This window comes from Odocoileus virginianus, chromosome 7 (assembly GCF_023699985.2).
Source record: "Odocoileus virginianus isolate 20LAN1187 ecotype Illinois chromosome 7, Ovbor_1.2, whole genome shotgun sequence".
NCBI lineage: Eukaryota > Metazoa > Chordata > Mammalia > Artiodactyla > Cervidae > Odocoileus > Odocoileus virginianus.
Window position 1 is genome coordinate 68,511,554 of NC_069680.1, and position 13,286 is coordinate 68,524,839.

Below are 13,286 nucleotides of genomic sequence, written 5' to 3' on the forward strand. Positions count from 1 at the left end.
AGAGGCCCAGAGACCTGGGGGCTGAGGCAGGCTGGCCCCATGCCTGGCTGTCTTGGGCAGTGGCACAACAGCCAGAGGCAGGGACTAAGCCCTGGACCTGACATACCCCTGGGGCTGAGAGTTGGGAAGAGGGTCTGGGAAGGGGCGCAGGCCGAGTCTCTGCTGTCATCAGCCGTATGATCTTGGACAAGTCCGTCAACCTCTCTGGACCTTGGCTTCCTCTTCTGTGAACTGGGGCTCATCCTAGCACCCAGCTCACAGAGTCGTGAAAAAGACCAAGACTGACGATGCATGTGTAGATCATGCAGCCCAGCAGCTGGCACGTGAATGTTGAACAGACCTCACTCGTTCATTCCACACTTAACCCTGTGGTGAGCCAGGTCACACCAGTGCTGAAGGTGCACAGACTGTGGGGGAGGGGGGTGGTGCTGAATGAGGGCAGGGACAGGAGGCCCTGCCCCCACTATGCCTGCCCACCTCTTTGGTCCAGCTGCCTTGAGCTCATCTCCGGCCCGGGAATGGAATGCAAAGTAGAGTGTAGGACAGTAGATCCCCACTTCAGACATGGTCACCATTTTGTCAGTCTCACTTCAGCAACTCCTCCCACCCCTCCGTCTATATTCTGGATTATTTGAGAACAAAGCCAAGGCCTGGGCAGTCTCGCTTCACCTTCAACACGCGTGTCTAACAGATGAGGTCACTTTTCACACAACCCTCATCACAGGCCACTTTTCACACGACCCCCTTTTCACAGGGCCCTCATCACACCCAACAAGATGTGAATTCGCTCCACTGTTTGCAATACGAGGACAGGCTATGATCACTGTGTTGGACGTGTGTTTCGGGCTTGACTTCTCTCACCCGCTGGATGGTTCCAGGGACCCTGGCTCATGGCACGGAGGTGCAGCCTGTGGGGAAGGTGGCAGAGTTACACGAAGTCCATGGCCCTCTGGCTGGGAGTCTCCCTCGCTCTAAAAGTGACCCTTGGCTAACAGGAGTCAGGGAGAGGGGCTGCCCTAGGGGCTCCCTACCCCCTCTGTACTCCCAGTGGGCTGCAGCCGTGCATGTTTGTGCTGTGTGTGCGTAAATGTGTCTGAGAGTGTGTGAGTGCACACGTGTCAGTGTGTGGATATGTGTTAGTGCAAGCAAGTGCAAAGAGGTATGTGAATGTGTGTGTGTGAGAGAGATGGAGAACCACGAGCCCAAGCCTCTAACCATTCTGCAGAAATGTGGAGAGGTGTGAGGAGGGGCCTTTGTGCCCGAGCACAGGCTGTTCCTGGCTTCAGCCAGAGTTCCAGGAACAACCAAACGCCTGCCTCTGGCTGCGGGAGCCCTTCCCCAGTCGTCACCGCCTCTATCTCAGCTCCTCTTGCCCCATCTCCCCTCCCAACACCATGGGGGAGGCGGGCCAGGGAGCAGCTGGGGTTACCTTTGGATGCCCAACCTTAGATTGTGCCCCAGCAGGCAGGGCCTGACTCCCCACTCAGATCATCATGGGGCCCAGCCCTGGCTTAGGGCACTGGACCTGGCCCTAAGGAGACAACCCTAGTTGTTTGCTGAAGGCCTTAGAGGGCTGGTGGAAATGAACTTGGAGTCTCTGGCTGGAATCAGAAAAAGCACACACCGTGGAGATGGAAGGAACTGTCTGCCAGTCTGAGGCATCACGGCCTTCCCTAGGCCTCAGTTTCCCCACCTGCCATATTGTTCTCTGCCCTGGCTCCTGCCTTGACTGTTAGGAGCACATATGAGCCTAGAGGGACAGGAGAGACGTGTGCCTGTGGCCAGGACCCAGGGCAGAAGCCCCATGGCAGCGGGAGCCAGTGGGAAGAGATGCATTCAGCACAGAGCACTCTCTGCAGCCTGTGGTGGGTTCCGCATGCCCCAGCTCATAGATGAGGACACAGGGGCTCCACGCATGTATTTCTGGGCCCCACGAGGGTCCCCAGAGCCCCTAAGGCCTTTGCTGCTGAGGTTGTGGTGGGGGGGGGGGGTTGAGCACATATTCTCCCCCACCAACTCCACCCTGGGGAACTGGCTGGTTTCCCTTCCCTGTGTCTGGTGTGAAAGCTTCTTACACCAAGGCCTTCACGGGCTGGAGCTGCCCGTTCCCCAAACCACCTCTGCCCTGTAGCCCTCCTTGCCCCACCCTTGCAGCTGTGGGCACAGCACGCTGCTTGGGGTTGCGCCCCGGCTCTGCCTCTGAAACACTGCACCAGGAGGTGAGATCTCGGGGTTCAAATCCTGCTCTATCCCCCAAGTGAACTCAAGTGAGCTTTTCTCTCCGGAGGCCTCAACTAAGGGTGTGAGGGTGGCGGAGGACGCCAAGGGAAGAGAGGCAGGGGTGGGTCAGAGCTGGGCCCTCCCATCTGGGCCCACTGACGCCCCTTTCTGCTGTGGACTCCGCTCTCTCCACTCTTGGCCGCCAGCTGCTTCTGGACGTGGACATTAAGTCTAACCGGAAATCCTTCCTGTCCAGGGGAATTACTGGTTTCCACGGCTCCAGGAGATGTCGAAATGCAGGCTGTGCTTGCCTTGGACTCGTTTTCCTTCCACAGAAAACAAAGCAAAACAAACACACAGGCACGTGCACACGACACATAAGGGCAGAAAATCAAACGTTAACCTTGACTCCTCAGGGGTTGCTCAGTGAGTGAACAAGAGAACCGGGTTCCTGGGTTGGAGGCCTGGTGTCCCCGTGGACGCCCTGTGTGACCTTTGGCCTGAGCCACAGACAGTGGGAGCAAGCGACCCACAGTGCTGGCCCCCCACCCACCACCCAGCTGCCAAGCTGTGTGCAGGGCCTTGCGTTCACTGGGCTGGCTTATCCACACAACATCCCCATGGAAGCCACGGCTCAGAGAGACCAGGGAAACTGCTCAGGGTCACCCAGCTGTGGGAGACAGGACTGATCTGGAAGCCAGCATGACCGGGCACAGGGCCACTGAGATGGACGGGTCTGAGTACTCAGACCTGTACCGGGAGTGCAGCCCTCCCTGGGCTGCAGGAGGAGATGCCCTCTTTTGGGGGATTATTCTCTTCCCTGCCCACTCTGCTGGGCTGGGTCCCTTCTCTGCTCACTGCTTGGCTGCAGTGACACCCACCTGCCCTGCCCATCATTTCACAAAGCCTGAAGCCAGGCACCAGAGGTGAATTCTTTCTTTGCGCCAATAAAGGGAAAGGGCTTGATAGATTTCAGGATTCACTGTGCACCCCAAAGAAGGCAAGGGGTCCCGCTTCTGGAGTCAGGGACCTCTGTTCCTGCCTGTTCCCCACACTTCCCCATCCGTGTTCCCTGTTCCCAAGTACTTACATCTTGTTTTCTCTGCTCCGTCTCAGAGGCTGCAGTCTGGAGGCATGGACTGGCCCACAGACATGTCGTTTGGCTATTTAATAAACTAGTTGCCAAAATTTAAAAATTAGAAAATTCCACCTAAAAACCTGGACTTCTAGTCTCCCCCACCACCCACTTTCCACCACACCTCAGGCGGTGTATTCTCAGCAGCAAGTGGATGAAGCCGAGGATGGAACGGCCAACAGGGAAGTGGAGCCCCTTGCCCACGGTCTCCTCATCCATCCCCATCAGCCCCACGGGACCATAAGGCCCATTTCCAAGCCTGGTGCTGCTCAAGAGTGCATGTGGGACTGATCAAGACTCTAAGAACCTCAGGGAACCCAAGTCAGTGTCTCAGCACCTCTGGGGTGGGCCCAAGCCTCCCGTAGGTGATTTTGGTGAGCAGTCGGGTTGAGAACCAAAAATGCGCTGACCCTGAGTGGAGGGGCTTTGTATGCAGACGGTTCCTTAAGGCTCACTCGGCTGTGGCTCCAGGCTCTGTGAGCGGTCCCTCGGTGAGAGCCCCACATCGAGACAGCCCAGCCTGGTCCCTGCTCGGAAGAAGGGCCCTCTGTCTCCTCTCCCAGGGACTTTCCAGGAGGTCCCAGACACTTGAGTCTGCTCACTGTGGGATACTCAGCATCTGAGGCCCAAATCCCGGTCTTGGAGAGAAGGCCAAGTGGGAGCTGCAGCGGAGGACCGGGGCTGCCGTCTCTGAGGAAGATTCACTCCTATATATGGTCACCGGGAGCCCCACTGCAGAGCGAGCCGTGACCTAATGTGCTGACAATCTCGCCCAGTCTGGGGCCCTGCCGGGGAAGGGCCCTCGCCCCGGGGAATGTATGCTTGGGGACAGAGGGGCTGGGAGGAGGCGAATGCACGGGATAGAGACAAGGTGAGACAAGACATCCCAGACACCCAGAGACTAGAGGGGCGGCCCCAAGGCCCCCCACCCCTCATGGCCTCCTGCGTCTGTGAAAAGGTCCAGCTCCCCACTGATGCTCTGTGTAGACAAGGAAACCCAGGAGCCTCTCTTGCTTTTAAAAGTTCTTTTTAATACAGCATGAAAAGGCTATATCTCTATAGGCAGGCCGTATACAGATTCTCCAGGAATAAGGCACACGACGGAATGCCATCCCAAGGGCGGCCCTCAGGAGAGATTGGGAGGCTTCTCCACGCACCCTCCGAGCTGGCCCACGGGTTCTGTTTGTCTTTTTAGCTGGACATACACATATTAACAGATACAGACACCGACAGGGTCACCACACAGGAGTGGAGGAGGTTGAATGGTGAAGTTGACAACAGAGAGAGGTGAGCTCCCATAAGACGGGACGCCTCCCAGACGTCAGGGTTAGTTGTCACTCTGGGCTACAATGTAGTGATGCTGGATTTAATATTTGTTCCAAGTAGATTCAAGTCCGTTAGATGCTGGAGGGCAGGCGTCAAGGCTCTGGGTGACAAATCCAAGTTCAAAGAGCATAGGGCCCTGAGGCACGGCTCAGATGGCAAAACTCCAAAGAGGGAGGCCGGAGAAATCCTCCTCCTGCTTCCTCTCCCCTCCCTGGGCCCTGCTGAGTGGGAGCCCTGGACCAGGCCAAGGAGGCCATCTTTGGAGCTGGCCGACTTATGGAGGGGCTACATAGTCACATGTCGCCTCCTCCTAACCTGGCTCACTTCCGCCCCCCCCCCAAGATTAATAACCGTAATAACAAGATAATAATAAGAAGGTGCAAGAGAATGGATTCTAATGCTGTGCTATCCTCAGCTGAAGAGGCTCAAAGGGTTCACCATTCCCTTTTTCACTAAGTATCTAATAATAGCTTCCCTTACAAAAGGTAATACTTTCCCAAATACACATATGTATAAATACAGGACAGGAACACATGAATAAGTCTAAGCACTTGAATAATATGCTGGCTACCTAATACTGATATTTTCATCCAAGGAAAACAACAGAGAATAACAATAATATGGCTTAAAGAATTGCAAAGATTTTTTTTCCTCATCAGAATTATGTACCAACTTCATATAATATTCTATGTAGACAATATTTCCTTCTTAATGTAATTCAGTTGCAGACTTTTTACAGACCAAAGCATAGTAAAAAAAAAAAAAAAAAGAAAAGAAAACCAAAACAGGAAAAAGAGAAAAGTTCTCACCATAAATATTTTCTTGCAGCTCAACCAGAAGATTTGCAAAAAATACTTCCAGAAATCTTCCTTTGATATTCTATTGCCCTCCTGAAAGTTCTGAAGTTTTGAAAATGCCTCTCTTTTTGTTTAATCTCAAAAATCAAGCAATCATATTTTTCTTTTTCTTTTTTTTTCTTAAAAAAAGCCCTCAAATATATACAGACAAAAATCACTGTGAAGTTTTCGGGAGAAGGTAACAAATTCAGTGTTGTGAGAAAAATTGGAAACCATGCAGAAATTTTAACATCCATGAATTTTCGTTTCAAAATACACACATAGTATTTTTTTCTTTAAAAAAAAAAAACAAAAGGAATTCTGTGTCAAGTATAACTCAAAATAAATACAAATTCACAAGTAGAACTATCGAATACTTCATATGGGGTAAACACGGTTCTCTCCCAACTGGATCGCTAGACCTACTAACTGCAAGCGATTGTCCCTTTTGAATGTACTACAACCACACACTTTCTTGTCTCCTGGGCACCCAGGCCCTCTGAGCACTTAATTCTCACAGCACCAGCCTGGACAGCAGTGGTTCTTGCTGAGGCCAGAGAGCTCCCAAATTCAGCCAAAAAGTACAGGAGTGGGTGGTGCAGAAAGGCAGCCTCGGGGGGAGGCCCAGCCCCGCTGGCCGGCTCTGTACAGATGGTGGGGTGCAGTGACTGCCAGCTGGACAAGCCCGCTGCAAAGGGCAGTTTGGGGTGATAGCCCATCCCCTCTTGACCTGTGGGAGGTCCTGGCCTCCAGGGGTCTGGAGCCTGGGTCCTTTCTAGGGTGTGAGCTTCCCCCACAACTACAGCCCAGGCATTCTGAGACCAAGGTCCCCCCATGGAGCCAGGTCCCTGGAGGCGCTGAGCCTGGTCCACACAGCAGAGACCAGCGCAATGTCCACCACAACAAATGTTCTCGTTAGCAGGGCACTAGTATGACTGACAGTAACAGCTTCCCCTCCGGGAAGGAGAGCCCTGGGCCAGGATGACTCTGGCTCACCTTGACACCATGGAGCAGGCAGGGAGCAGCCGGGAGGGACTCCTCAGTGGTGGGCGGTGAGCGTGTTCACAGCCAGGGACCTGTAACTCTGTCCCTGCGGCCGGAAGGAGGCGGCTATGGGGCTCAGGCTGGAGCAAATACACTCCTCTTAAGTGCTCAGAGGGCATGGCCTCCCCCACAAACCTACCCTGCAGCCCTCTGGCTGCAAACACACTCACTCCATCTCTTCGTCTCACTCCCTGGACCCCTGATAAACACTTCGCTGTAACTCCTCAGTTGCACAAAGCATATTCATTTGAAAACAAAAGGCGACCGGACACAGGTTGGGTGTCCTTGAGCCGTGGTAAACACTGAATTTCAGGCCCATTTCATGGTCTGACTTTTTTCCCCCCTCACAGAGGCATAATGTTGGGCAAAAATCAAGTGACTCAGCTCTGACAAGCTGGCTCACCCCGGGAGAAAGGAAGGGTGACATAACAGTAAAAATAGGGCTTCTCACTGGGGAGAGAACCAAGAGGAAGGTGATCCCTCCCGCTAGCTGGGACAGCGTGGTCCTGGCCAGTGTGAGTGCCAAGAAGCCTCCCTGTCCCCTGGGGAGGTAGGAATCATCGACCTGGCTTTGCAAATGAGAGGTTCTGGAGCTTGTACTGGGGTTGCCTATGTAAGGGGGGGCACTTCTTCATGTTTGCAGGTAGGGGACAACAGGCAGAGCTGGGGCTTCAGGGGCAAACAGGGAAGGACAGAGGTCCTTCCACGGGACTTATTAAGTGACTGACGACTCCGTGGCGTACAGGATAGTGGGCGTACAGGACCTGGAAACCCTCTCCAAATAAAGCTCTCTACTCTAGGAGATGGTGTGCAGCCAGGACGAACCCCGGGACATCAGAACACCTCTCTGCTGTCATTCTCTCACGGATGAGTGGGGAAACGGGGAGATGAGAACCCTTCTCAAGACTCCGTAGGGCATCACTGGCGGGACCAGCATTAGAACCTGGGACTTGGATCTTCCAGGCCTGTGTACTTCCTGCCAGAGTGGCTATACTGCTGGGTTCTACAGCCTCCATCCAAGGGTGGCCCCCCCAGCAAGGGTGGGAGGGGAAGAGGGACAGAAGGGGATGGGACCAACAAAATCTAAGCAATAGGGGAAGTATGTGGCAGGGGGTAGGGGGGGAGTGGAGGCGTGACCTGACATGCGCCAGGTCACATCTTGGAACACTCTCCAACATTCAGTGCCTCCCCGTCCCTGACCCCTGGGTTTGTGGGGGGTGGGGTGCAGCACCCAGGTGCCAAGCCAGTGACATTAGAGGCGGTCAGATTTGGGGCTCAAAGTGGCAGGGGGCAGAAGTGCCCACTCCCCAGCAGCTGCTAGAACCAGTGTCAGCTCACTATGCGTGCTGACTTGGAAAATTGGGGCTTTGCAAGAGTGGCTTTTCACATAGGGCAAACTGGAAGGTTCTGGGTGGGAGAAGGCGGCCTGGCTGGTCTCAGGGAGACAGTCCCCCGCAGGCTCTGGGATTCACAGTAAATTTAGTGCACTTGTGGCCAATACAAGGCTGCTCACCCCAAAGGGAGTCTCAGAGGAGAGCCTGCAGGGGACACTAAGGACTCTGTGGGGTCCTGTGTGCTGACCTCTGCTCGCCCCGATCCCTTCACACAGACCCACACTCACTGTAAGGAGTCTCAGAGACTCAGCTTTCTGGGGGCGCGCAGCGATATCAGTAACACTGTCAACATACATGAGCCAGGAACCTAAGAGCCCACCCCCCTAGACCTGTCAGCCTGCGAGGACACCCCCGCACACACAGGGGACACATAGGTGGGTGGCGTCTTCTCTGGCGGACGGGAGGGTGGCGGGGCAAGGCCGGTGGCAGGTCATTGCACACGCCGGCAGTAGTAGCCCAGCACCTTGCACTTCTCGCACAGATGCTGGGGGTGCTCCTTGCTCTGGTCAGACACATCCAGGCCATCGGGTTTCTCCAGGGGTCTCTGCAGAGAGGAAGAAGCAAGCGAGCCCAAGGGTGGGGAGGAAGGGGGTGGAGAGAAAGAAACACCAAAGAAGGGGGGGGGGGTGAGACAGATGTGGGGAGAGGACAGGCAGACAGGAGGAAGGTGACAGATACACAGGGAGGGTGCAGAGAGAGAGCACATGAACCTGTAGTCAGAGGTTGTTGCCCAGAGCACCCAGGACCCTTCCTGCCTCTTGCCTGCTGCAGGTAACACACGTGTCTTATGAACCGAAGGGCTCAGGCTGAGGCCTTGAGCTGGGAGCAGGGCTGTGGGAGGGTGTCTTGTACCCAGAGCCCCAGGTCTAGACACCACTTTACCCACCACCTCCCAACACCCCACCCCCAGACAGCACTCTCTGAGCCGCCACCACCTGAAGCTCACAAATGGTACACAGGCGTGATTAAGCTGAAGAAACAGAGGCCCAGCTCAAGGGAGACCCAAGCTACCTCCCCTGCTTCCTAGCACACACTGCTTCTTCCCAGGCCACTTGTCACCCCCACATCTGCTCCTGTGGCCTCAAGACTCAAGGGGAGTTTAGGGCATTCTCTGGTGGTCCAGGGGTTAGGACTCGACGCTTTCCCTGTGGGGGCCCAGGGTCAATGTCTGGTCGGGGAATTAAGATCCTGCAAACCATGTGGTGTGGCAAAAAAAAGGGAAAAAGACTCAAGAGTTCAGCCATGAAAAGGAATGAGTCTGAGTCAGCTGAAGTGAGGTGGATGAACCTAAAGCCGGTTATACAGAGTGAAGTAAGTCAGAAAGAGAAAAACAAGTATCATATATTAACACATATATATGGAATCTAGGAAAATGCACCTATTTGCAGGGCAGGAATAGTGATGCAGATATAGAAAACGGACTTGTGAACACAGCAGGGCAGGATGAACTGAGAGTAGCACTGACATATATACACTCCCGTGTGTAAAATAGATAGCTAGCGAGAAGCTGCTGTCTAGCACATGAAGCTCAGCTCAGTGCTCTGTGATGACCTAGAGGAGTGGGACAGGAGGGGGGCTCAAGAGGGAGGGGCTAGTTGTATACACATAGCTGAGTCATGCTGTTGCACATTGTAAAGCAACTGCTGCTGCTAAGTCGCTCAGTTGTGTCCGACTCTGTGCGACCCCACAGGCTGCAGCCCACCCCGCTCCTCCGTCCATGGGATTTTCCAGGCAAGAGTGCTGGAGTGGGGTGCCATTGCCTTCTCCGTGTAAAGCAACTATCCTTCAATTAAAAGTAAATTTAAAAATAGAGTTTAACCTGGGTGGGGTCATGGCATTTCAGGCTTGAGGTAAGCAAGCCCTTAGCTCTGTGAGATCAGCAGCCAGTGTTCTGATTCATCCCGCACCCCAGGGCCTGGCACAGTGCCTGCCCCGTTTATGGAAGACTGAGGTCCAGACAAAGGAGGTGACTTGTCAGACCTCTGATGCTGATCACTCACAGTGTGACCCTACAGAACCTCAGTTTCCACATCTGTTAAGTGGACCATTTTTACAGCCTGTTTACAGGGAGGAGTCAGGCATCTAGATATTTGTAAATTGAGGGGTGTTCAGCATGTACAAGCACATTTCTGTTACACAGGGCGCTTCCCTGCTCCCTCTGGTATTCTCAAAAGCTAGCTTGTTTCTCTGGAAAACATATGGAGGCTATTAAGCAGACATTTTCTTGGCTGGCAGCTGTAGCCCCAGCCCAGAACCCCTACCTGTAGCAAGGTCCCCTGTACAGGACTTGGAGGGGACTCAAAGGAAGCTGGTCAGGACCAGATGGCAGCCACATGCCAAGGAGAGGGGCAGGAACTGCAGGCTGGTGTGGGCCCAGGGAGCCTTGGTGCCCGTGACCAGGACCTGGGATGGTCCTGGAGGGAAGCTGAGTGTGAGCGCTGCCCCCGGGCAGGCTGCAGACTGCTCAAAAGGAGTACACCAACATGTCTGCGTAATTATGCAGTGCCTGGCCTGCAGCTGACACTGCAGCAGGTGGGGAGCGGACAGGTCAGAGGGCTCTGGGAGGTGATAGACTGTGGGTGGGCAGGGTTCTGATGTAGGGTCATAAAAAGTCATCTCCGTGCTTCCAGGCCTACAACCACATTGGGAAGACATAGAAACAGGGCAGGACCCTTGGCCTCACCTCAAGAAGCTTTTAGATGACCAGCTTTCCTGCCCAGGGGAGAGGAGAAAAAGTTTGTCTTCATGTCAGACTTGGGCTCACGCTACCTATGAGCTGTGTGACCTCTCACAAGTCATTTAACCTCTCTTGCCTCAACTTTTCCCCTCTATTTCTGCTGTTTAATCTCTAAGTCCTGTCTGATTCTTTTGTGACCCCATGGACTATAATCCACCAGGCTCCTCTGTCCACGGGATTTCCCAGGCAAGAATACTGGAGTGGGTCACCATTTCCTTCTCCAGGGGATCTTCCTGACCCAGGGACTGAACCCACTTCTCCTGCATTGGCAGACGGGTTCTTTACCACTGAGCCACCAGGAAGTCCCCTTTCTCATCTATACAATAGGCTAATAAGGGTACCTACTTGATGGGGTTGCTGTGAAGAGTAAATATGTTAATACATGCAAGGTTACTAGAACAGTGCCTAGTACCTAAAGAGCAAACTGTCTATTAGTATTAATATCATGCATCATTGCTGTTGCTATGTAGAAGGGGGCAGGCTGGGAACAGGGGAACCAGCTGAACCCCTGGGGAAATGCACTTGCAGCATCCTGGCCATTCCCGCTCCTTGGCTGTGACCTGTCAGTGCCCCTTCCCTCCACGGGTCCTGGCTCAGCCCTGCCCTGGCGCTGGGTGGAGGAGGTGGGGAAGCTGTCAAGGCGACTGCCCTCTGCAGAGGGAAAACAGTCAGCAGCTGGGACTGATCACCCCAGGGCCACCCCCACCCCCCGCAGGGAGGCAAAGCCCATTCTTGTTTTCTTCTCCTGGAGGGCAGGGCCAGCAGGGGGAAGCCACAGCTGGAGTCTGACGGGAAACAGATGTAGTGGGGAACAGGGAGAGGGGAAGTGGAGAGTTCTCAAGAGATGGATGCCGACAGGTCAGAGCGCAGGGAGCAGGAGAAATAAAGCAGCCCCTCTCCACTGCAGGGAGCGGGGGAGTCTGGGGGGACAGATGCTTCGAGCCCCTCCTCTCAGCTCTTCAAAGGCTCCTGACTGCTGCGGGGCCTGGCAGGGCCATCACCCCCTCTGTCCTGCCCCCAGCTTGCCACTTCCCTGAGGGAGAAGAGCCCTGTGACAGGAGATTGAGGGGTAAAGCAGGGGCAGATCGGGGTCCCAGGCCCCCTTGACTGGCTGAGTGACCTCGTTCAAGTCCCTTCTTCTCTCTGGGTCTCAGTCTCCCTGTTTCACACAGTAGGGGCTCAACTAACAAGCACAGAACAACTGGGAGAGGGAAGAGCAGAGCCACACGCGCTCAGAAGATTCTTCTGCATTTGGTCCAGAGACTTCGGGTCTGGAGGCGATGATCAGGGAGGTGATGCTTGCACTGAGCTTTCAGGATGGAGACAATGAAGCACATGAGGCTGCTGCCAGCCTGGGGGATGGTGGTACAGCTCTGGCCTCTTGGAAGGGGTGCTAAGGCGATACAGAGGCGGGGTCAAGGAGGCTGGAGCCACTGCAGGGGGTTGGGCCCCAGTGGATTGGGTGCATGGACCGGACCCCTCTGCTTCGATCACGGGCCATGAGAGTCATCGGGACTGAGCCTCCCAGACCGCCAGCACAGACTCAAGCACCATACATCTGAGTTCTGGCAGGAACTGGCCTGTTCCCAACTCCTGCCCCAGCCAGCCAGCCTGACCTGCACTTGCTGCTCCCCCACCCCTCCCCTCCATCTGTCTCCTGCAGTGTTCTCTTTAGCCCCACCCTTCGTGAGTTTCGGCTTCTCTACTGAGCTTGGGTAAGTCACTTATGCCCTTTGCCTCAGTTTCCTCCTCTGTAAGAAGGGGAGACAATAGAGCTGACCTCCTGGGATGGCTGAGAGGATAAAGGGTATAAAACACACGGAGGAGTGCCTGGCCACTGCTCACTGCGGTCAGGATCTTCCCGAGTCTCCAGTGGCTGAGGCTCACCTGCAGCCTGGCCTCCTCCCTCCTGCGCTGGGAGCCCAGTGGTGTGCTCCAGCCCACCCAGTTCAAGGAGGGCAGTGCTAGGACACAGAGGCCTGCCTGGCCTCAGGACCGGGCTCCAAAGACAGGTGCAAACTCAATTCCAAGGCCCCACGTCTATGTGGGGGCATTGGAAAGGCCACATGACTTCTCAAGGTTGCAGGTTCACTCCCAGTGAAGCGGGATGAACTGGACACCTGGTCTGCGGGCAGAGCACACATGAAGGGTGTGCAGGCGCTCAGCAAATGGCACCCAGAGCATGGCCACACCTGTGACTCAGGCCAGGAATTCTCTGAACGCCAGTAGGTAGCCCTGTCTGATGGAATCCCATCCCTTGGGTTTGAGAGGAAGCTCCTGGAAGGCCTGGCAGCACCCTGACCTTGGTCTTCCTTTAGAACCTACACAGACCAGTCAAGCAGTCCTCAGCAGAGTGTGTCCAGAGAGGGAAAAAAGGAATCCTTCTGATAGCACTGGCCATGCCCCAGGGCCCTGGGTGCGTGTGCTGATGGTCGGACATTAAGGGAGGTGCTTTTGGACTGGGGTCCCAGACCTGCTCAGGAATTTCCAGGAAGACCTCAGGAGCCTGGATGCTGAGGATTCTTTACCCTGCTCCCCTTCAGCCCCATCCTTGATGTGCTCCACACACATGTGCATGCCACACGTCCTGGGCC

At 54.8% G+C, this 13,286-nt stretch overlaps 1 protein-coding gene across 1 annotated transcript in view; it reads right to left on the reverse strand.

Moving 5' to 3' along the window:
* Nucleotides 1-4,365: 4,365 nt before the first annotated feature.
* The window catches only part of ZCCHC24 (zinc finger CCHC-type containing 24), a 64,206-nt gene continuing 55,285 nt past the window's right edge, over nt 4,366-13,286 (reverse strand). The window contains exon 4 of the mRNA XM_070470926.1: nt 4,366-8,499. Coding sequence (XP_070327027.1) covers nt 8,386-8,499 — 114 coding nt within the window. The 3' untranslated portion in view covers nt 4,366-8,385. The remainder of the gene's footprint in view (nt 8,500-13,286) is intronic.